Below are 24850 nucleotides of genomic sequence, written 5' to 3'. Positions count from 1 at the left end.
ATATACTTACAAAAATGCAAGTGTCGATGTTATCTCCCTCTAAGACTTTAAGGAACCACTCGTTGATATAAAAAACCATGACAAACTACCAAAGAATCACTTCTTAACCAAAACCTTTAAAAGTTCTCCCTCCAAGCATGCTACAAAGCATAAATGACCCACATAAACTAAACATAAATAGAAGTTTGTACCACTAAAGAGACAAACTACCCACATATTCCCCCAACTTCCTCTAAAAAAACAAACAGTGAAGCTCAACTAGGAGAACCCCTAGTTGTACTATCATTATTCATCCTAAGTCAATTAGTGGATTGAACTTATCATATTACATCCATAAACGAAATCATCCTACCCTACTCTTTAGATTTACTTTCAATGATACACACTAACTCCTTAATTTGACAAATAATAGAAGGAAACACAATTTAATCTTCAAATCTATTATGATTTCTCATCTTCCAAATAATAATAAAATTTACATTTAACTTAACCTTGCGAAATTAATTTAGTAAGATGAATTTTGCATGCATATATATATATATATATTATTCATCATACTTCTAAACAATATAATATCTCCAATAATCAAGATTTATAACCTTATATATGTTGATAAAATGTATAAACATTTAAACACATGTTTTTCAAAGTTTAGAAAACATTATTTCACTTTACCACTAATTTGTTCATGCAGTGAATTAAGCATATATATAAATTTGTTTGATCACCATTATGTTTACTTAACCAAACATGTTCGCTCAGTAACTAAATCTCGCAGCTTTTCAATTAAGTGAATTTTGTCCAATGAAAAATTACTTGTCTAAAAATAAATTGCACATGCTTTCTATTAGATTAATTTTTCCCAGCGACAAATTGTTTGTCCAACTATTATTCATAAATGCAACTTTTTCATAATCTCAAAATTGTACTAAATTTGTTCAAAAATTGTTATACTACATTTCTTACACATAAGACTAAACATGAACACTAAAAGCTTAATCGAGTGTAAACTTCCAACCTCACTACTGGAGGACTAAGCATGTGCATAAAATACTTTAATCAACAATTTAAACTTACCATCACACACATAGACTAATAAAGATTCAACTTTACCCCCTCACATGCAAAGAGCCTACCCAAAGTATGAAATCTCTCCCTTGAAATCAATTCTAGAAAAAGATACAAAGAAAAACTTACTAAACAAATGACGTATAATTAGACATACTTGTTCTATTATCCAAGAGGACCTTTAAAGTTGACTAAAATATGTGAGAATGAACTACTCTTTCAAAAATCTAAAGAGAAAAGAAAGAGTGTTTCATAAATATGACAACTTTTTTAAAATTAAGTTTTAATCATTAATTTACTCTATTTATAAGCTTTTTAACTAAAATAATAAAATATTCATTCATCATCTCTCATTGAAACCACTTATACTCTTGAATAATTTAATTTAGTCCTTACACAAAGTGTCTTTTCATGTAGGATTTACATATCTTATCTTTGTAAAAGTATTTCATATTTGTTAAGAAGTGGATTTTAAGTTAAATTCAACCTTATAAAATCGGTTTGTAAAGTGAGGTTTGCACTCATTTATATAGTGTAAACTGATCTTATCTCTAGACAATATGATATTTGTAACATAACAAATTTTGATATGATAGACTCTAACTCGAAACTCTAATACAATTTTAAGAAGTGAACTTTTTAAGTTTAATTCAATCTCACAAAATCGGCTTGTAAAATAAAATTTTCACCCACATAAATTTTTTCATTATAATTCTTCATATTTTTTTTTAGATTTGACGTCAAATATGGAATGTTGATGGGGGAAAATATTAAATTCACGTGAATCAACATCATTAATTTGTTTCCTTCAACTAAAATAACTTTATAAATGAGATATATTAGTTTTATTACTATCCTCTTTTATGTTCACTATTAAATAAGAAATATTAAAAAAAATAACTTTACAAGATTTTCTTTTATCAAAATTTAATAATGAATTTTGAAAATTTTATTGTTGAGGAATATTCTTATTGATAATAGATCTATTAGCAAAGTTCGTTAGTAAAATTTATTAATAATGTAAATTTTTATTATTAACAGATATTCTATTGATACTTAACCATCGATAACATTTAACAATAAAATTTCTCAATAATTTATAATTTTTATTATTGATAAAATTATTTGTCGATAAAATATATTAGTTAAATTCAACAAAAATTAAATATTTTACTAATCTATTATTAAAATGAAAATAAAATTTTTGTCAAGAAGAATAAAAAGAAAAAAATGATTATAGGTGCTTACCAATAAATTTCTCCTTATGATAAAAATTGAAAAATTCATTTTTATATCAAGTAATAAAAGCTATATAATAATTATTGTAATATATTGATTATTCTTATAAGAGAACATAAATGTTTCAGCATACACAGAGAAGTTAAAAAAGAAATATTCATATAAAGAAATAAAAAAAAAATACACATATTTTAACATATTTAACATTCTACTTTTTTTTCTAAATATATTTTTAATGAATATTTTTCGTAAATATCCAAATTAATTCTTAAAAGATAATTAGGTTGAGATGTCTCCAACTAAAATTTTCATATTATTCAAAAAAAATTACTTAGTATTCAGGTTATTTCTTGTCAAATGTAACATATTTATCTTTAAGGACTTATTCGAATATTTATTCTATTTTTTTAATTAAAACAACAAAGCTTACGAGATTTTTCTGTCAGTTTTTTTCTACGAGGACACTGTTTGGATACATTTGAAAACTTAAAAAAAAAGGAAAATATATATATCTATATATTAAATAACATAAATTTAATATAAAACAAACAAATTTAAAACTTTTGTTTCAAAATGTTGGGTGTTACTCCCTCCACCCCCACACGTCTCTTCCTCCACCTCCCCAATTTTCTAAAATGCCAATTATATCCTTCTAAAATGACAATTATATCCTTAAAAGTTAAAATTTTTTATTTTTATTATTTTAATATTTTAATTTATTTAAAACTTCTGATTTACTTCCCTCTGCACCTCTTCCTCTCTTCCATTTTCGTTTACCTTTCTCTCTTCCGTTAAGCTTCTTCTCCACCTATAACAAATTCATATTTTAACAAATTCATATTTTAACAAAATTATTACGTTTAAAAACTAACCATATATAACATTTAAAATTATAAATTTAAATATAAATTACTGTAAATAAAATAAACAAATAAAATAAAAACGAAACGTAAAAGGAACACTGCCTCTGGACGGATGACATCCTTCAACGGATGTCAACATCCGTTGAAGGCAAAACGGATGTCGACATCCGTTTTGCCTTAAACGGATGTCGACATCCGTTTTGCCTTAAACGGATGTTGACATCCGTTGAAGGATGTCATCCGTCCATAGGCAGTGTTCCTTTTACGTTTCGTTTTTATTTTACTACGTTTTGCGGCTCATGCAAGGATTATAGGCTTGGATATTAAAAGGATTATTGGAAGTATGGGAAGGATTTAGGGTTTAGGATTATTGGAAGGATTATGACTACGTACCTGGAGAGGAACCACGACAAGGACACTACACCATAAACGCACTGCACCACGTACTGCACCGAGAACAAGAAGAAGATTGTTTGATAATTCTTTTCACGATCACCAAGCTTTGTAGAAAAATATTTTACTCATACAAGAAACTACGTAGGTTATCAGTGAAATATGTTATAAATGAATAAAATTAAAAAACAACAATTTTAAAAATAAAATTTTACTGAGGGGCAAAATAGTAAAGGAAAGGTGGAGGAAGGGGCAAAATAGTAAAGGGGAGGTGGAGGAAGAGATGTGTGGGGGTGGAGGGAGCAACACCCTATATCGAGAGCCTGGCTCTCTCCACCACTAGAGCATGCTTTCTACACCTTCTTAAATTCTTTTATTTTTAAAACTATCATTAAGTTAAAAGTTAAAACTTTTAGGTTTAATGTCTCAATAGGTCCCTATTTTTGTTCAGAATTTGAAATAGGTCCCCTTATTTTTTGACGTCTCAATTGGGTCCTTATTTTTGTTAATTTGATGCAAATAAATCCTTTCCGTTATTTCATCAAACGACGTTAATGAATGTGTGACATGGCCTTACACATGTCAATACTGTCCTCAGGCCACGTCACACATTCATTAACGCCGTTTGATGAAATTGACGGAAAGGATTTATTTGCATCAAATTAACAAAAATAAGGACCTAATTGAGACGCTAAAAAATAAAGGGACCTATTTCAAATTTTGAACAAAAATAGGGACCTTTTGAGACATTAAACCCAACTTTTATACTTATATCATGAACTTTTAATTTATTTTTCAAACCCTAATTTTACCTCATTCATATTTTTTGAAAGCAGCAGTTGTATCTTACTCCATGTCAACTCAATCTTCTTTTACTTAGTTGTATCAACATCATATATGAATTTTTAATTATCGTTGATGAAGTACATAAAACTATCATGTATTCAATTATACCTAATAATTATTATTGAATTTTAGTTGATTAATCTTTTAAATTTGAATGATGAAAATAAAATTAATAATGAAAACCTATTAATCATTTAAGAATAATTTAAAATTGTGTTCACATATTTCTATTTTTTTTATTTAGACCTATAAAATTGAATTTATTTTGTAAAAGATTAAATTTTTAGAATTTATATTTTGTTGCAATTCATTTAAATTTAATTTCTAAAAGTTAAATTTATTTGCACTAATATTTTATATAATTTAATTTGAATTGAACTTAAGTTTTTTTAATCTAATCTAAGTTTATATATTTTTTAAAATTAAAAAATATAAAGTATATACGTAGATTCGAGTGATATAAAAAAATATATTACAATCTCAACCGATAATATGATGACTAACAGATCTGTTAAATTATGTATAACTAGATAGAAGAAGATTGAGTTGACATGAAAGTCGGGGTGCAGCTGTGCTGTTCAGGGAATATGAATGAGGTAAAATTAGGGTTTGAGAAATAAATTAAAAATTTGTATTAAAGGTATAAAATTTTTAACCTCTAAATATAGTTTTTAAAATAAAAGAATTTGTGGAAATATAAGAGGGAACAACGCTCTTGGATCGAACGCCATGGCCCATTGTATATATACTGTCTCATGCCCAGTTAGGATTCGTCACTTTCACTCTACTTGATTAAAAAACTATGGTGACTTATTTTCTTTCCGTTTCTTTTATATTTGTATAGTTGGTACAAAAAGAGGGGTGATGAATGTAGTTTCATAATTAAGAAAAGTGTAGATGCATTTACTATCAATATTATTGTGTTTGGATGAAATAATTTAGAAAGTAGTTTATTTACTTAAAATTTTAAATTTTTTTATCTGATTTATTTGAATAAAATATTTAAATGATAGAGTCCAGTTATTTAAATATTTTTAAATAAAATTTTATCATAAAAGATAAATTAATTAGTTTAATTTTAAAAAAATAAAAAGTATTTAATCCAAATAAATTATTTAATAAATTAAAAAAATAATTGTAAATAATTCAAATATCATATATTTTAATTTTTTAAATTTATTAAAATATATTATTCAAATACATTGTAAAGAAATCAGAATCAATGTAATAATATCCCAATAAGTTCATTCTTATTTTAGAATTATTTTAATAAACAAAGGAATAAAAGTGTAGATGTTTTAAGTTTATAGTTTTTAAAACTTATAACGATTTTCACTGTTTTTTTTATTGTTTTTGACTTAGCTGTCATCTCCTTTCAAACTTTGAAACTTAAACAAAAAATATATTTTTGTATTAAATGAAGAATAAAAAAGATTGATTGTTTTCTTTTGTTAAGGAATAAAATTGACATAATATAAGGAATAATTTGTTGACATTTAGGTATTAATTAAGAGTATGATTTTGTAAAACCAAATAATGATTTGGTATAACTATTAACTCCCTGTATGAATGTTTTGTTAAAGAGAAACAGAGATGCTGACAGGAAATGAAGTTAGCATTGGTGGTTATAGAGAGAGAAAAGAGAAAAAAAATGGGTCATGTGAGGTGGGACAAGTGTGAACTGTGAAGACAACTCTTTCATTCTGTCATCATGTCCCTTCCAACAACACCTATTTCTTTCCATTAATCTATAAAACCCACTTTTTAAACTGAAATCTACTTCATTTATATTTTGATATCTTGTTTTACAAATTTAAATGACAGTTTAAACAAAATATAAAAAACTTGAGTAATATATAAGATAACAAACTTACAAATTCAAAGTTTTAGATTTGTTTACGTTAATATTCAAAATACGTTATAGACGGTTGATATTTATATATATTTATTATTCGTAGATAATGGATAATGAATCATTTATAGACAGTTGACATTTAGGTATTAATTAACAATATGATAAATTTATAACATACAACAACAACAAAAATTATTATGTTGACCGATCTTAAACTACAAGATGTTGTTTGTTACTTAATAATAGCGTATGATGGAGGGACCCCCTTAAGCAACCCAAAAGTTTGTAGCTTGCAACCAATTCATTTCTTTGCCTTTATCCTTAACTTATGGTAGGCCTCATTATCGTACTTGGTTTTCCTCTTCACATGTCTCGTATAATGTCTAATTGGGAGGTTCTTTTGAGGAAAGTAGATAAAAAACAAACAGTCAAATTACTTTAATGTATATTTTCTAATCGAATCCTCTCTCTGGTTTTTATCCCAAACAACAAAACTATGTGTGTTTCTGTGTGGTGTGTTTTGTCATCATCTAATATACTTAGTACTACACCAAGAAATCGTACCAAAAGACACTCTGTTTTTTTCAATTTGGACTTTCTACTTGTTTTGCATCCTTAAATCTGTGTCTTTGATGCGAATATTCTACTGTTTGAAAACCATCAACGCAATACAATAATGGACTCCGTGCAAGGAAATCGATAATTCTCTTAAATTAATTATTTTTTTAATATGGTAGATGGGTGCCTTTTGAATTCAATTTTTATTAAAGAAATTTGATTTATTAAGCGCTGAAAAGGTATTTTACTTTGTTTAAGTATTTTATATTTGAATTTTCTTGTTAACAAAATAATATGATTCTTATTTTTTATTTTTCTGTTTCCAACTTATCCATTAATTTGTTTCTTTTCAATTTTATTGATCAACTAGTTTCTTTTCTTTTTAATAACAAACTAATAGAAAATGGGACTAACCTACAACGTAACATTCAAAGTAAAATTTCTTTTATTAACGATAATGTGAAAAGAGAGGTCTACGAGAATTTTACTTTGATAATTGTAATTCTTTTAATAAAAGAACACGCTAATTACTTTATTTTATTTTTCATTATTTTAGTACTTGAAAGAAAAATTAAAAAAAAAGTTCCATTTAAAATTATTTACGAGCATAACATATGTTTTATATGAAATTTCTACAAAAAAGACAAATAACATTGTCATACATTTTTAATTTTATTAAAAACCTCAAAGAACGGATCTTGTCTAGATTTTGTTTTAAATTCGTTGAAAAAATAGAGTCTAGACTGCAATTTCCACGATACTGAATCCCATCTAAGTTTACTTTACACTATTCCTAATAAATCGAATGAGACTTTTCCAAAGAACAATAAGTTCCTTTACATTGGCATAATCTTTTTCCTTTTTTTTTATAGTGGTGATGATTTTCAATTCGTCCTACTTCTCGAATTATTCCCAATTTTTTATTCCTTAGCATGGACTACAATTTCCCCAAACACTTGAATGAAAACTCATGAATTTTCATTCAAATTAATTTCTAGAACGAGCACACCAAATGTAAGAAATTGTGTTTTTGTGTAGTTAAAATAAGTGTAAGTTTATATTTAAAAGTGTTAATTAAGATTAATTTTACAATATGGTCTAAAAATATCCTACCCCATCCTATTGTCTTTGCAAATTGTCCTTTCTTATATCTCCTTTTTTTTCTTCTTAATTTCTCTCTATGTGTTATTTAAACATTGCAACTTATATACGTTTTTGAGCTTGACAACATAACTGAAGTGAGATTCAATTTTTTATATTAATTTATCCTAATAAACTTATGCATGTTTAGTTTTCTTTTTTTTTAGTCATAGAATTTTATTTATTATTTAATTTAATTTTAGTTATGTACTGATTTTTTTTATTTTATTTAGTTATGTACTAATTTAATTTAATAGTTTTATGCCATGGGTATCCCAAAAATTAATCAAAACCCTAGAGGTTATTCAATAAGCAAGAAAATTTAAAGAAATAATAACACAATAATTATAACCCCAAAAGTTATCAATTAGTGGTAACAATCAAAATAAAATAATCTCACATGTTATCGTGTTATGATTTTACATTTGAAGCATTTAGATATGTAGTAAATGTTTTAAAATTTAAAATTACACATTTTATTTAACTTAGTATATGTCTTTCTATTATTAGTATATATATAACTATATCTTTATTTATTCTTATTTTATAACATGTATCACTATTTTTAATTTACTTAATTTAGGTATGTCACTCTTTTCTTAATATACGTGATAATATATGCATTACATTATAAAAATAATTTTGTATTTTTTCTCATGTATAAAACATAAGAAATACAACACTAAAATGATGATGAGAAACAGCATACTCATGAACTAACCAACTATTAATACAATAAAGAGAGAGACATGACTCAATGATAGGATAGAGGTAACCACGACTCATAAAGGCGTCAAGGGAGGAGCGAATGACGACATGGAGGAAGGCATGCACCACGTTGTGGATAGAGCATAAATAGTGATAAGAATATGTAGATTATAATATAAAGTTGTGTGCAATTGTTTAAATAATGTTTAAATAAATTATTATACTTCTGTCCATTTGTTTATTGTTATGATTATATATAATACAAAAGTAAATAATGCTGTGGTAAAAAAAATTAGAGATGTTCATGTATATTATATATATATATATATATATATATATATATATATATATAAACTCTATATTATCAAGTGTTATAAAATATTGAGGAAAAAATAATTAATTATAGTACAAAACACTTTTCGATCATCAGTGTATAAGTATTATGTTTGTTTAAATATATTTTGATCATTTGATGTAACATGTAGTTGTCCAAAATTTATTCGACAAGGAAAGAACTATATCAATTAGATTGTTGACATTGATAAATAATGATTAAGTTAAGAAGAAAGAAAACGATATTAACATGTAATTAGGCAACATGGTTCAAGTCCATCTAGGTAAGGGTTCATAAATAGTAGTATACATAACACATTCTTCGAAGTACATTAATTACGTTCATTAATTATTGCACTTACTATCATCTCATGTACTTGGCTGACCTTAACGTTGAAATGTTTTCTGCAGGTACAACCCTCATTTGGGTTGAGAGGATGATACATGAGGTTGTGAAAGTTTAAGGGTTGGAGTACAAAATGATAGTGACTAATGAAGATCTTTGCAAAGTATAGTTGGTTCTACAGACAAGAACATTTTGGCGTCCACCATGGGACTGACATATATTCTATGAAGAAAAATGTTATAAGGTGTCTATTAGAAGCAAGATGGTTGAAGTAAAGGAAGCAACATTAGGACCATCCCCACCTTGTTAAATTGTGACACCAATATATCTCAACCAAGAGGGTGAGTGAATTGGTCTAAATCTCTTTTTACCCTTCTTTGAAAATTTTCAGATGTATACAATTGTTTTCAATGAATCTTTCAACTCTTCAAAGATTTAACAAGATAATAAGCAAGAACAATGAAAGAAATCAATACAAGCTTTATACTGGTTCAACTTTCAAGAGTTTACATCCAGTCTTCTTCCAAACACTTGAGTTGGAAAGAAATCCACTAATATCAAGTGTCAAGATTTACAAAATAGAAGATTCACCTATGTACTCTAACTCTCTCAATCACAACAAAAACACAATCCTAAAGGTGAGATGACACACACTCACTCTAGAAACCTTACTTACATAGTAAAGGTAATCATAATTCACAGAGAATTACAGGAAAACAAAACTTGATACACCTCAAGTGTATGTATTACAAAGAACTTATAATTCAGACACTTCCTTGATCTTTCCTCTCACTCTTGAAGGCTTGAACCTTTGAATTTCCTCCATTGATGTTGGTTTCTCTAAGAATGCTCCAAGACCACTTAAACAATGTTTTTGTTTCACAATTGATAGCTCTAAGAATGTTTTTCGTGTCTACAAAAGAAATGGACCACATATATATAGCAAAAGCACATATCTATCAATTTTAATCCCTAAACCCTAAAATGCAACAAGAATTTGTAGATTTTAGGAAGAGGTCAACGACAAGGGAAAGTATAAAGAATACACTAAGAACACTGTTTCGGTGCAAAAGACCATGCCTCATTAGTGGTAAGAGGAACTCGCCAACACCCTTTGTTTGACGACATCATGGATATCGCACTCCCTAAGTAGTGGAATGCTCTTATAATGGACTGATACGATGGTAGCACTAATCCAGGTGAGCATACGTCATCAATATGTACTTGACTAACAATGTTGTTGTGTGTAAGATCTTCCCTACCACCTTGAAGGGAGTAGCCTTGGAATGATTTACCCATCTACCTCCCTTTTCTATAGTTGTTTTAATACCCTAACATCGTCCTTTACAACACAGTTCGCCATAAGTTGGCATCATCACCTTACTTTCCTGGCACTTCTCAATGTCAGGTAGGAGAAAGGGGAGTCCTTGCACACCTTTTTCGATTGGTTCGACAAGGTGGCCTTGAAGATCAAGAACTTGAATCCTGAAGTAGTTTTACATTACATGATCACAACACTGAGGCAACGACCTTTTATAGATGGCCTATGCATGACTCGCTAACAAGCATGGATGAGTTAAGGTAACAAGATGCAAAATTCACGCAATTGAAAGAAATGTGAGAATACATAAACAAGATTAGAGTTGAGATGTCTAAGTACATCTCGACCACTTGATCTGACATGTCAGCCCAAACATATTCAGCAAGAAAAGCATCATACAAGCCAGATGTTGACATTGATCAATCATGATTAAGTTAAGAAGAAAGAATCAAAATGAAATTAATAGGTAATTAGATCACGTGACCTAGCATATTCTATAGAGTACATTAATTATATTCATTAATTAGTGCACTTATGGTCATATGACACACTTGATTAATTTAGATGTTAAAGTATCTTTTGCTAATACAATCTCTAGCTTAAAGAGAACTAAATCTGAAGAATTAGGATTGAAGTTTAAAAATTAAAGTCCGAAAGAGTGCAGTTAATGAATTTGGATTGGAAAATATAATTGATCCTATAGCCAACAACAATAATACATTATTATGGTTATATATTTTTCACATCATAAGTACAATTGAAATTTGTTTTAGTAGAAATATAAAAGAAAAAGTATAGATATATCATCTCAATTTATGATTTGTACTAATAAAAAATATCAAAATATAATCATATACAAGTTATCTTTGTACATAATATATTATAACACTTAAAAAATATAAAGTATATATATATATATATATGAGTTTGCTAACTTGCGTACACTCTTTTCTCAATTAGTACATTTTAGCAATGTGTTCCGGGTTTTAATAGACAAAAATACTCTCATATATTATGAATTCTAAGTTTTAAGGTTAAGGGTATTTGAAAAAATGAGAAACATTCGCGTAACCATAATCCACCTTCCTCACTTGTCCAATTTGTTTCTCTCTCATCTTCATACTCTCTCTCACCCACACACAGCAACCTGCAATACCGAAATTTGTTGTTCTTGCTTTGTTCGTTCATTTGTTTTTCACTTTAATAAAAAAATAATTGATGATGTTGATGTTGATTTTTGATTGAAGGGTTGTGTTATATTTTTTCCCTTTTGATTATTATTAAATTTCTTTTTTAAATTTTATAATTAGTAGTTTATCTTTGTTCTTATACACTTAAACACCCTACTTAGTGTTTGGATGTTTTTTTCATTTTTACTATGAGAGGCGGTTAGGTCAGGGATTGCAGACAATTCTAGAAGAAAAAAACTTGAAATTGAAAATTGAAAATGAAAAAAAATTGATATTGAAAAAAACACAATCAGTCAATTCATCAATTATTTTGTTATTAAAGTGGAAAACAAATGAACGAACAGTAATAACAACAAATTGCGGTGTCGTAGGTTGTTGTGAGTTGGTGAGAGAGAGTATGGATATGAGAGATAAACAAATTGAATAAGTGAGGAAGGTGTATAATGCTTAGACGAGTGTTTCTGATTTTTTCAGTTGGATCTGATCACAAAGAAAAGGTTGAAGTAACAGAGATGAATTTAGAGGTTTCTTGCTTTTTTTTTTAAGTTTGAGAATAAAAATTATTCAAATATCCTTAACCTTAAAACTTAGAATCCATAATATACAATAATAATTTTGTCTACTAGTACACATTATTAAAATATACTGACTACAAGTTTAGGAAACTCGATATCTATATATATTAACCTAGTTATATATATATATATATATATATATATATATATATATATATATATATATATATATATATATATATATATATTAACCACACTGCCATATATAATTAAATCCCAAATAAAACTTTAATTGTTGCATAAAGAGCAATATGTACTTCATTATATTAAAAGGATAACCGGAAAAAAATACTGGTATTATCAAAAATACATTTCATCCTTATTTTTATCAATCTCACCTGATCAAGCAAGTGAGACAAAGTCTTCCGTCCTTGGATACCTAATTGGCATACCTTGATCCTTTCGATAATTTGTAATTACCTAAACCATATTTTTTACAACTGTTTTAATGTATACACTGTTATAGAATTTTCTCTTAATTTTATAATTTTTTATGAAACTTAGCTCCAAAGTATATTCTGGCATCTGTTTCACTTCTGTTTATAGTTTATGAGGAAGGAAAATATGGTTTATTCAATTCGTAACAATGACATTTTAATTCTCACACTATAACACGTCAAACACATAGTTTATTTCTTTACAAATAATTTTTCTCAACTTATTTTTTAATTGGTCAAGAGGTACCAAACCAGTTCATATATATGTCATTTTTCATTGTGCCATGTCATCGTTACTTTTACAGATTCTTAATTTAACTTTTTTATGTGTTTACAGCACATTTTTATTTTGTTTTTACACTGTGTATAATAAAACTAATTTTTATAATCATACTATTAGTACGAAATATTAATAAGATTATTCTTGTCGTTCGGAAACTCTTTAGGAACCTTTTCTCTTTTTCTAACTACCTTTATATAAATAAAAATAAAGCTAAATTAAAAATGTGTTAATTTATACCAAATTAAAATTCCTAGAAAGGAACGGATAATAAATAACAAATATATAACATATATTTTTGTTAGAAATTGGGAACATTTGAGACGTAAAACTGAAGTTTATAGTTATCTATTAATGTTGGAATTAATTATATATATAATATTTTACATTGAAGAAAAAGGAGTTATGTATGAGCTTATAACTTGTATTAGCTATTAAGAAAAAGGTGTGAGTTTTGTTTGTGTGATTTGGCTGACAAGGTTGTTAATGTGAACCAAAACAGCATTAGCGGTTTCCCCAAAATATCTTGTGTAGGGTCCACTAATTCAGAAAAACCATAAAAACCCATTCCACAGGACCATCAAATCCAGCTAAGCAACAATCTCATACATAACACAAACAGCACGTTACCACCACACCTTTTCGACTACTTAACGAGGTGGTTTTGCTGTGTTTCCTTCGCCACCACAATTTTCTCTCTTTAAACAATTACCAATTTTCTTATTTTTCTTTTTAATATTTTTTGTTCCTTTTTTTATTCCATAATTTATCATCACATCCTACCCATCATTTTCCATACCAGCATGTGTGATGACATGTTGGGCTGGATAGGCATAAACTCAAATAAAAAACTGAAACTTCAATTTAAGAAAAGGTTAAAAAAATTCATTTTATTTGTTAGTCAACATTTTAATACTTAATTTTGCAACCAGAACAAAAATACATTATCTTTTATTTTTCGGTTCTTATTTTCTTGTGACCCAGTCTAATATATTGATATATGTATACAACAATTAATAATACATATTGGTTTTGGGAAAATCTTTTATTTTGTAATTTTTTTATTAACCAGCTTTTCTGTGTTTTCTTAAAGGTTAAGGAATTCCTTAACGTGATTACTTTTTTTTTTATAATCATTATAGTAATTGATCTTTATAATTATGTTGATTTTTTTTGTTATCATAAAAAAATAGATATAAAGGGACAGAAAGACAGAAAGAATGTATATATGTACTTCCACTAATTGTTTAGTAAATGGAAAGAAAATATATAGAAAAGACAGAAAGAAAATAAACGAAGAGAAAAAAAAACTTTAATTGATTTAATTACTAGTTATTATAATTGTTTATTATTAAGAGATTTCTAATCAGATTTATTTTTATAATTTTTTTATTTACACTTCAATAAAAAAATAGTTTAATTATTATAATTAAATATTAATTTATTGGTAACGGTTTGAAAATAAACATGGTATTCATATTTTATTTTTTCTTAAAACTTATGGATTTATGCAATATTCAAATCTAAATATTAAAAATCAGTATCTCAGACTAACATGTTTAAATGATATTTTCTTAAAAAATTTACATATAAGATTCTTAATTTAAAAGTTTGTTAAGAAAATTCTTATATTTTAGTGTTGTAAATAAAAAAATTGAAATTACAAGGAATGACTTTTAAATAGAGAAAATTAAAGAAAACCAGAGCAAGTGAGTAATTTAACAAAATTGAATTAAAGAAGAATATGAAAGAAAACAGAAATTTAAATTTATGTTTCTTCAAGTCTGTTTTTATAAGTTTAATAAATATATATCATAAGTATAATATGCGTTATATTATTAATAAGTTAAAATGATTTATAGATAACTATAAAAGAGATCCACCTATCTACTTTGTAGTACGCAATTTTTTATTTAAGTGGTACAATGTATATTAAAAAAGGGAGGTTCGAAAAAACCCTTCTTTTTGCGCTGTAACGTGCTGGTGGCACCTTAAAACATTCAAACTCCAAAGCACTATCAAATAAAACAACGACACAGAAGAAAAGCTTTAGTGGGAGAGAGAGAGAGAGAGAGGGTAAAGGGGTATTAGATCCTCAACCAGATCAAATTGAAATCCCTTTCATGGGGTTATTTTGGTGAACGAAAATAACAACCCCTTTGCAGTAAAAGGGGATTCTTTGGTCTAGATTTGTTTGCATTGCGGAACCGGATACTCCATTATTGTTGTTATCACATCTATCTGTATCATCTTCTTATTTTCACTCTCATTGTGTTTGATTTGTGTTGTTTTTGTTGGTCCAACACAAGCATGGAGGGTGAGAAGAAGTACATGACCTCTGAGGAGCTGAAGGGTCACAACAAGGAGGGAGATTTGTGGATCTCCATTCAAGGTAAGGTGTACAATGTGTCTGATTGGGTTAAGGAGCACCCTGGCGGTGATGTTCCTATTTTGAACCTTGCTGGCCAGGATGTCACGGATGCATTCATAGCTTACCACCCTGGTACAGCCTGGTCACACCTTGACAGATTTTTCACTGGCTACTACCTCAGTGATTTCAATGTCTCTGAGGTGTCCAGGGACTACAGAAAGCTTGCATCTGAGTTTTCCAAAATGGGTCTCTTTGACACCAAAGGGCATATCACATCCTACACCCTTGCAGCCGTTGCTTTTATGTTCCTCGTTGTTCTATATGGTGTGTTGAGGTGCACTAGTGTGTGGGCTCATTTGGGCTCAGGCATGCTTCTGGGGCTTCTCTGGATGCAAAGTGCTTATGTTGGCCATGATTCTGGCCATTATGTGGTTATGACAACCAATGGTTACAACAAGTTTGCACAGCTCCTCTCCGGGAACTGCCTCACCGGGATAAGCATTGCTTGGTGGAAGTGGACTCACAATGCCCACCACATTGCCTGCAACAGCCTTGACCATGACCCTGATCTGCAGCACATGCCGGTTTTCGCCGTGTCCTCGCGCTTCTTCAATTCTTTAACTTCTCATTTCTACGGGAGAAAGTTGGAGTTTGATTTCTTTGCCAGGTTCTTGATCTGTTACCAGCACTTTACTTTTTACCCGGTCATGTGCGTTGCCAGGGTCAACTTGTATTTGCAGACGATTCTGCTCTTGTTTTCAAAACGTAAAGTGCAGGACAGGGCCTTGAACCTAATGGGGATCCTTGTGTTCTGGACTTGGTTCCCTCTTTTGGTGTCTTGCTTACCAAATTGGCCTGAGAGGGTTATGTTTGTTCTAAGTAGCTTTGCTGTTTGTTCCATTCAGCACATTCAGTTCTGCTTGAACCACTTTGCTGCAAATGTATATGTTGGGCTACCCAATGGGAATGACTGGTTTGAGAAGCAGACAAGTGGGACATTGGACATATCTTGCTCCTCTTGGATGGATTGGTTCTTTGGTGGCCTGCAGTTTCAGCTTGAGCATCATTTATTTCCAAGGCTACCAAGGTGTCAATTGAGGAAGATTTCACCTTTGGTTATTGACCTTTGCAAGAAGCATAATTTGCCTTACAGGAGCTTGTCATTTTGGGAGGCCAATCAGTGGACAATTAGGACCCTCAGGACTGCTGCCCTGCAGGCCAGGGATTTGAGCAACCCTGCCCCAAAGAATTTGTTGTGGAATGCTGTTAATACCCATGGTTGAGGCACGAGAAGTTTTTAGAGTTTAGGATTTTGTCAAGGTGCTTTTTGATTTGTTTTTCCTCTTGTAAAAGAAAAAAAAAATCTTGTGATTTTGCTAGCCCCCACTTTTCCAGATTGGGCTTTGAATTTAACTTTTTGTTAGATGTGTGGAGAAATGGATGGTGATCCAGATTTTACCACAGTTCATGTGCTTTTCATCAATACAAAATTCATATCCCATATGGATTTTTGTCTTTTACTGGTTTTTTCTTACCTTGGCATAGTTTCTTAGTCTCTGAAAGTTATTATACCATGGTTGATCGTAATAGAAGATAGAAAGATTTCATAGATTGTGTATGTGTATGTACTTTTGTGTATGTGTTTACTTTTGTATTCATCGGTTGTTGGTCAGAATATTTCTTCTTTTATTCTGGTTTTGTTGGTGAGAGAGGACAGAATTATGGCAATATACGGCATATTGATATTCAAGTCATTTTCATATTCAGGCCATTTCCTGTGCCTGAAAAATAGAAAGTGAGCTCTGTTAATATGCCAATATAATGGCTTCAACCCTTGTATTCTAAGTGAAGTCTTGTATATCGATCAGAAGTTTGTTGGAAATGAAGCCATCAGAATGAATTTGACTTTTGCTAAAAGAATGATTCATGCTGGAGAATGGGGCATCAAGGTTTAAAAGTGTTGATTCTCAGCAACAGCTAAATTCCATTGGAAGCAATGTTTGATATTGGAAAGTAATGGTAAGCTTGAATGGATCAATTAATGTATGAGTCACTAAGAATGATTTTGAATTTGTATAAGCTAGTATGTATTAATCTTGCATAGAGAATAAGCAATTGAAATGGTGATTTCATTTAGCCAGAATGGACTAATGAATGCGTATGATGCCATCAGAATGTTTTTGTCTGGCTTCTCCAAGAAGAATGCTTCATGGTGAGAAAACTTATGGAAGTGGAAACATATCCTCTGCAGTTTAGAATTTAATTTTAAGTTTGATCGAGTAGTTGGAAATTCTTTTACCTGTGCTTTTTAAAGTAGTTTTATCTTCACAAAACATAATTCAAAGGTTGATATTCTGAAGTTGTAAAGGATTGTAGTTGGAAATTAATTTTGTGGTCTCAGCAAGAGAAGTTGATATGTATTTCATTTTTTATAATGATTGATGTAATGATTGTAGCTATTGTTGTGATGATTGATGTATTTCATTTTTCCTTGATATTATTTACAAGATTTAACCCTTTTTTGTGCTAGTTATTAGTTAACAAAGTATAGATTTGGGTAAAGGAAGATATATGTTTGTTATTGATATCCAAGCATTGCGTTCAGACAAAAGCTGGGATTTTTCTTTCTTAACAGAATCAAGCTGACTTAAATGCATCTTTCTTTTCCTTAGTGGCTGTGCTAAGCTCTTTCTTCAAATTCTCAATCTCGACAGTCAGCTTGCTAATGTCCGGCATCTTCCTTAGCACGTTGTCTAGTTGGCGGCCCATCACCATAGCTTGAGATTGAAATTCATTCAGCGCCTACAACAACATTTCTGGACGGGTTGTCGAGACTATGCTAGTTTCTTCTGATGTTAAAGTTGCATCTATGCCCTCATTAATTTTCAGCTTTGCATCAAAGAACACCGCCAATGTATCACCCAAATCAGAGGTCTTGGTACCCAGGTGTTTCGGCGATGGAGGCCGAGGTGTTCCAGGCCTTGTAGTTTTTTCTTTGCGCTAATACTTCTTCTTTTCAACACAGGGAGGCCTAAGATCTTCCCTTTCAGCTGATACCTTCTCGACAGCTCTTGGTTCACTCGTACCTTCAACAACAACAACAAATTTTTTATTCTCTTCTTCCTCTAATATCTTCTTCCTCAGTTGCAAGAACACTTCCTTTTGGGAGGGGACAACGACAGTCATGATGTCTGCAAAGAAGAAATGGCATTAACAAGCATTAACAATGTATCTCATTAAGACATACATACCAAAGAGATCATATCGGGGATGGGAGGAAAGAAACACCCTGACAATTTTCCTTCAAGGGAGTTTCTTGGGCAGTTGATCCAAGTACGAAAGTACATGGAGATCCTCAATAGTCATGCATGACAGGCCAATCATGGGACCGAATAGATTATTGGGTAGAATAGAAGGGAAACTTGGACTTGTTATTTTCAAAATAAAAATACTTAGATCTAACCGACTTGATCACTACTTGAAAGAAACCACTTTTAAACTTCTTGAATGACCGAGTATATGAATATAATATAACGAACGCTTTGCCCTACTAGTGACGACCAAGTTATAAGGTCTCCCGGGCATATGCTATAATGATGCAAGAATATTTGAGGAGTATGTTTTAAGTCGGCACAATAATCTAAAGGCTTGTAAGGATATAATTGGGTAGGAGTAATGTTAAACATTCTAAACGCCCTCATGGTGAACCCGTCAAAAGGGAAACACACATGCAACTTTGTTATCAGGACCCAATACATATAAAAGAATTCATGAGGATTTTCCTCTCTACCATAGCAAACATTTATTCTTAGGGTGATTTCTCTTTACCATCTTCAAAGAGGTCTTATTGCTAACATAGAAGAAACGCCAACTGGGTGAGGAGAGGTGCAAAGCGATCGAGGCTAAAGTGAAGTATTAGGAGCGAGAGTTCAAGTACACTGCTTGACTTTCCAACATGGTCCTAATAAAGAAGTCAAGTGGTTAGTAACGGATGTGCACTACTTCATTGATCTCAATAAAACCTATCACAAAAAATTTAAATTGTAATTAAGTCAATTATAATCAAAAGTTCATAAAAAAAAACTATAAATATGAATAAAAGAAATTACACATTTATTATAACATAACTACTATAAATACGGGGTAACTTTAACATCAAAAACACTTTTAAAATATACACTCGATTGTTGATTAACATATTACTTTAAAACAAAAAAACAAAGACAACATTACAACTATAAATTTGTTTTAAATAAATGATTGACCCTACACTTGAAATATATACTAATTAAAAATATATAAAATATAATTTCGAAAAATATATTCATCATATATATTTCACGTCATTCAGTTTCATAATATATACATATATATATATATATATATATATATATATATATATATTATTTTACATTTTTTTTATAATGTAACGTGTTGCGTATATTTAGTTTACTGCCATCATTGTGTGGTAGATGCTCCTGTCATCATTGTTTTTGTTCAATTCACAAAATGCACAACCTATTAAGTACACAAGTGTCGCTTCACTTTTTAATTTGCAAAGTATTTAGGTGAAAGTCAGAAACTTGAACTCTTCTCATTACACCCTTTCAAAATGGATAGTATTTGTGAGGTAAATTTGGAGGACAAAATCCTGTCTCCTTTGAAACAGACAACATTATTCATGGTATTTAGCAAAACTTGGAACCAAGGATATCATATCAAGGTTTTTGCATCATGCATTAAAAAATGTTAAGTATGATTATCCACTTTATGAAATGCTAGATATTAGTATGAACAAATCGGAGTTACAAGCACATCAGTCGTTAAGCCTCTGAATTGAGAATGCGATTTTGTATATCGGAGAATGTCTTCACATCAATACCCCATAACCTGCTTTGACAAACAATTTGAAATCATTAAGACAGAAAAGTCAATTTAAAATTGAACAAAAATAAAGAATATCATGAGACTTTTATAGAATTTTTTCCACATAATATTTATAAGAAAAATTTTCCCTGTACACATTAATTCCCCAAGTAGACATCTTCACTATAAGATGATTACAATTTTACAAAGACTTGAAGGCTAGAGAGAAGTATTATTCAAAACTCCACCAAACACACTAGATTAGACTCCACTTTTTTCTATTTTGTATTACTTTTTCATTTTTTATATTTTCTATATGAAAGACTAAACCATTTTAGGTTGATTCTCTTGAAGTTCACACTGAATTATGAAACTTTGTGCTAATCAGGTTTACTTGTCTAATTCTACAGTAGAGTTTGTTTATATCGTATTATGAATTCTGTAATTGGAATTATTTTTTGAAGTTGTTAATAATTCTATCATAGTAAAAATTTAGATCCATATTTTATTAATGCAGAAATACTATACCAAAAAATTTATTTTTTATCACATTTTTTATTAAAACAATACTAAATCTTTTTAAACTAAATTCTCTGATGTATTTATTGCTTTCACTCATCCAAATAAAATAAATTTTACTTCTTTACCCAACTATTTTTATCAATCTAAATGATACATATTTTTATTGGTCTACTCTCCCAAAAGAATATACTATGATATATTACTAATAATACGGTTACCAAACCAAAACTAAAAACTAATTAATCATAAAATCATACCACGTATATAACAAAAGTTTATAGTATCCATCTTTATTTTTCTCAACATTCGCATAGTAATTTATCATTATATACATACATAGCAACAAAATTAATAAATTAACCTTTATTTCTATTTTTTTACATTCTTTTCTTTGTTTTTCATTTTTCTTCTCCTCTCCCGTGTCTATATATATATATATATATATATATATATAATATATATATATATATATATATATATATATATATATATATATATATATATATATATATATATATATATATATATATATATAAAAGACCACAACTTTCCAGCAATTCAACCCCCGAAAACTGAATTTCAATGAGGCTTTCGCCACCGGTCCAGCCAAACGGAGGTGGGAATTCGGCTGTCCGGGAGCAAATCTCTACCTTCTACAGCAAAGAGGTCTATTAGGGGAATTAATGTGCATAGGGGTCCAGTTGGGGAAAATTCTCTTAAAAAAATATTATTTGTAGAAAAATTCGACTTTTTTTATCAATACAAACAAGGGATGTTTACTTCAGACAAAAAGTTCTTACCAGCAATCGATCCCCACGTTATTGGCCCCCATTTTATCTGCTTTTTTATCATCTCCAATGTGTAAGGCTTTGCAAGCCTCTACATTTACTTGATCTAAGAAACGGAAAACATTGGCAGCCAGAGTCAATCAACTTAGCATTATTGCAGCAACAATGGGTACCATGAATAGTGTCATTTTCTACCCTCTAATTCCACAAGAAAAACATAGTTTGCTGCAGTCTCATAAATGATACTTTCAAATGTTCTGTTTACAGCTAAATGGGGTGAAAAGGATTCAAGTCATATGCATAAATAAACTGTTAATTAACTAATGTATAATCCATTAAGATTAAAGGATGGAAAAATGAACCCAAAAAAAGCCTGAATAAAATAAGGTATTTTCACTAACAACTCAAGGAAAATATCTACCATATTCCACATGAAAGTCAAAAGCATATTACAGAGATGAAAGATACTATGCCTAGTAAACATGTAACTGTTTTTTTATTTATGCTAATCATAGTGAGGAATGCTGGAGAGAAGGATGCAAGATCGAATTTATTAAAGTAAAACTAAAAATCATTTATACCTAGAGCAGCTTGGAATATTCTGGAATCTGGTTTTTCATATCCGACCTCTGATGATATAATGACAGCATCAAATCTGAGGTGAAAACCAGAAAATGATACATTTAAAGCTATGTATGCATCAGAGTTTGTGAAATTTCTTCAAACTAAGGTTCAACAAGCAATCTTAATCACCTCCTGGAAAAAAAAATGCTCAAAATTGCTAATAGCTTAGTAACAGCACATTGAAAGAATGGCCGATACTCACAGATTTAAGACATTAAGATCCTTCAATAGCTTCCTTAAGCGGTTGTCAAAATTGGATACAACAGCCATCTTAACTGCGTACTGCTAGTCACGTTAGTAAGGACCAACTTCAAAGTAAGTAGGATTCGATAACGTTAAATTTTTAACAATGTTACTTCTTCCAGATAACAAGAAATAATTGTTACCTCCAGCATCCTTCAGAAGAGTAATTGCTTCATGAGCTCCATCGGGAAGATGCCACGCATCCCCTCTTGCATAGTACTAACAAAAACAAAACAAGACTCGAAGTTCAGACACAAATGTGACTGATATTATTACTTTGAACAACAAATCAAGTAACTTTTGAAACACTCTCCTGCCAATCTACTTTTACTGGTTAAGAAATAATATCTAGAAACAACACGAAGAAAGATCAGAAACTACAACCTCAAAACCTATAGATCATAATATGGTCATATTTCAAATGATTAGGTGAAAAATAAAGGATTAAATTGTTCCAAAAAACCTATAATTTCTTTTTTCAAAAAGATTAAATTGTTTCACAGATAGAATCGTCATAAACTAGAAATGAGGTAATGACAAGTAAAACAGTCTGCTGCTAAGAAAGGCTACCTCATAAACTTCCTCAAAATAGTCCCCATCTCCACAACCTGTGGCTTCAGAAACTATAAGTTTCCAAAATGGCTTCCCGTCTCCCTGCAGTGAAGTAAAGAGTGTAGATCACTGTCATTGCATTTGCAAATCAGATGGTCTTTAGTTTGCATGTCATGTTGAAAGAAATTAAACATGTTGCTGATAAATAGGTAAATAAATGGAAAACCAAACTGACATCAATATCCTGTAATGGCTACAACCTAATGTTGGCTTTCAAAGTGACATCCCAGTCAAGCAAGTATGTCAAATCCTCTAAATTTACAACATTTTTCTCTTTCTTTCCCTTATAGACAACAGCAGGCTTCCCTGTACAGTTCATTTTACTAAGCACATTTTCAAAACACCCATCTTTCTAGAGTAACAGTGCAGTATCTTGAGAAAGACTGAAAGAGAGTTATCGGAAACAAGGAGGCAGAACAGAAAAACATCAAAACTTACCAGGCAATCACAAAAAACATTAAAAGAAAAATGATCAAAGGTAGGGCACAAACCTGGTACCGTAGCTTTTCAGGCCACGGAGCAGCAAATGCTCTCTTAAATCCTTGCTTTATCATAGCTGGATCCATAATAACACCTGAGGACAGTCATCACAAGCGTGAATATTCAGACAAATAAACATCTTAGACATAGATGGCAAATATTGATAGTATTAACTACCTTACAGTAAGAGTGACATATGAGAAAGATAAATGTTTTTAACACGTCTTTCAAGCACGTTCTTTATTAATTATTGGCTGAAATTGATTGGAAATCACAATCTCATTTCTCATTTAATAAATTCAACTCATGAATTTATAGTTTCCAATAAATGTTCACCAACGATGATGCCCAGTATGTTAAAAAGGGGTGTGTTACTGATACTTCTCTAAGGAGAAAACATCTATTTTGGATCCTCCAAAAACATTAGTGTTTTCAAGTAGAAATTAGAACGAAAGAGCAAGAAGCACACCATATTTGGATCCAATAGCGGCATAAGTGTCCTCAACTGGCTTTGCCAATTGCAAAAGGGTGCCCCCAGCGTCCAACAGCAATGCATCATATGCCTTCTTCCCACCAGTACCTATGGTGTCGCCAACAATACACAGTTAAATTCAGCATCACCAAATAACAATAATATCAGCAAAACTACATCAAATGTTAGATAACTTTTGGAGGTAGAACAAACAGCCTATTTCGAAATTATCAAGGAAAAGATGAATGAGTGAAAAAATGAGGTTACTTTACTTACCTTTGTTGATGAGCATTGAAGAAATTGGCAGAGAAGAATCGCGGGTTTTGGCTCTGAAAGCTCTGAAAAGGGCGTTGGTGTTGGAGCATCTCATCATAGCACTGCTGTTCATCATCTCATTTCTCTTCTCTTCCCTCTCTCTCGTATCGTAGTTGTCATTTGTAAATGCCAAAAACCTACCGAACCGAATCCCAGAATAGTCGAACCGGATCCGCAAACCGAATCGTTCTCCGGTTCAAATTTGGTTAGCCACTAAACAAACCGAACTGTTTCTTGGTTTGAAAAATGCTGGATCAAATTATCCTTGTAGGTTACTTTTGATTTTTAATATTCAAAATAAACATTGAAATCCATATAAAATAACATATTAATGTCTCTCATTAACCATAATAATTTTGCATACAAACTAAAATATAAAAGCTCTTAATATGTTTTGGGTTTCCA

At 30.0% G+C, this 24850-nt stretch overlaps 2 protein-coding genes across 4 annotated transcripts; one reads left to right on the top strand and one right to left on the bottom strand.

Moving 5' to 3' along the window:
- The first annotated feature begins 15074 nt into the window (after positions 1-15074).
- LOC124833416 (delta(8)-fatty-acid desaturase 2-like) lies at positions 15075-17043 on the top strand. Its single transcript, XM_047307903.2, has one exon. The coding sequence runs from the start codon at positions 15463-15465 to the stop codon at positions 16804-16806; it is 1344 nt and encodes a 447-aa protein (XP_047163859.1). The 5' UTR covers positions 15075-15462; the 3' UTR covers positions 16807-17043.
- A 3136-nt stretch (positions 17044-20179) lies between these two features.
- On the bottom strand, positions 20180-24565 carry LOC124833420 (Haloacid dehalogenase-like hydrolase (HAD) superfamily protein). Of its 3 annotated transcripts, none has more exons than XM_047307905.2 (9): positions 24407-24565; positions 24128-24238; positions 23670-23752; positions 23137-23220; positions 22710-22785; positions 22526-22598; positions 22281-22354; positions 21712-21805; positions 20180-20416 (listed from the first exon to the last, which is right to left on the bottom strand). In XM_047307905.2, exons 1-9 carry the CDS (start codon positions 24519-24521, stop codon positions 20347-20349), a joined length of 780 nt encoding a protein of 259 aa, XP_047163861.1. In that variant the 5' UTR covers positions 24522-24565; the 3' UTR covers positions 20180-20346. The 3 variants fall into 3 exon arrangements, with proteins under 3 accessions (XP_047163861.1, XP_047163862.1, XP_087966244.1); XM_047307906.2 differs by having other exon boundaries at positions 20180-20413; XM_088110118.1 differs by lacking the exon at positions 20180-20416 and adding an exon at positions 21427-21564.
- Positions 24566-24850: the final 285 nt, after the last annotated feature.

The sequence above is a fragment of the Vigna umbellata genome, chromosome 3 (genome assembly GCF_029865625.1).
Source record: "Vigna umbellata cultivar VRB3 chromosome 3, Vumbellata_1.0, whole genome shotgun sequence".
Lineage (NCBI taxonomy): Eukaryota > Viridiplantae > Streptophyta > Magnoliopsida > Fabales > Fabaceae > Vigna > Vigna umbellata.
The sequence above is the reverse complement of the archived record's forward strand: the minus strand, read 5'-3'. Positions and strand labels throughout refer to the sequence as shown.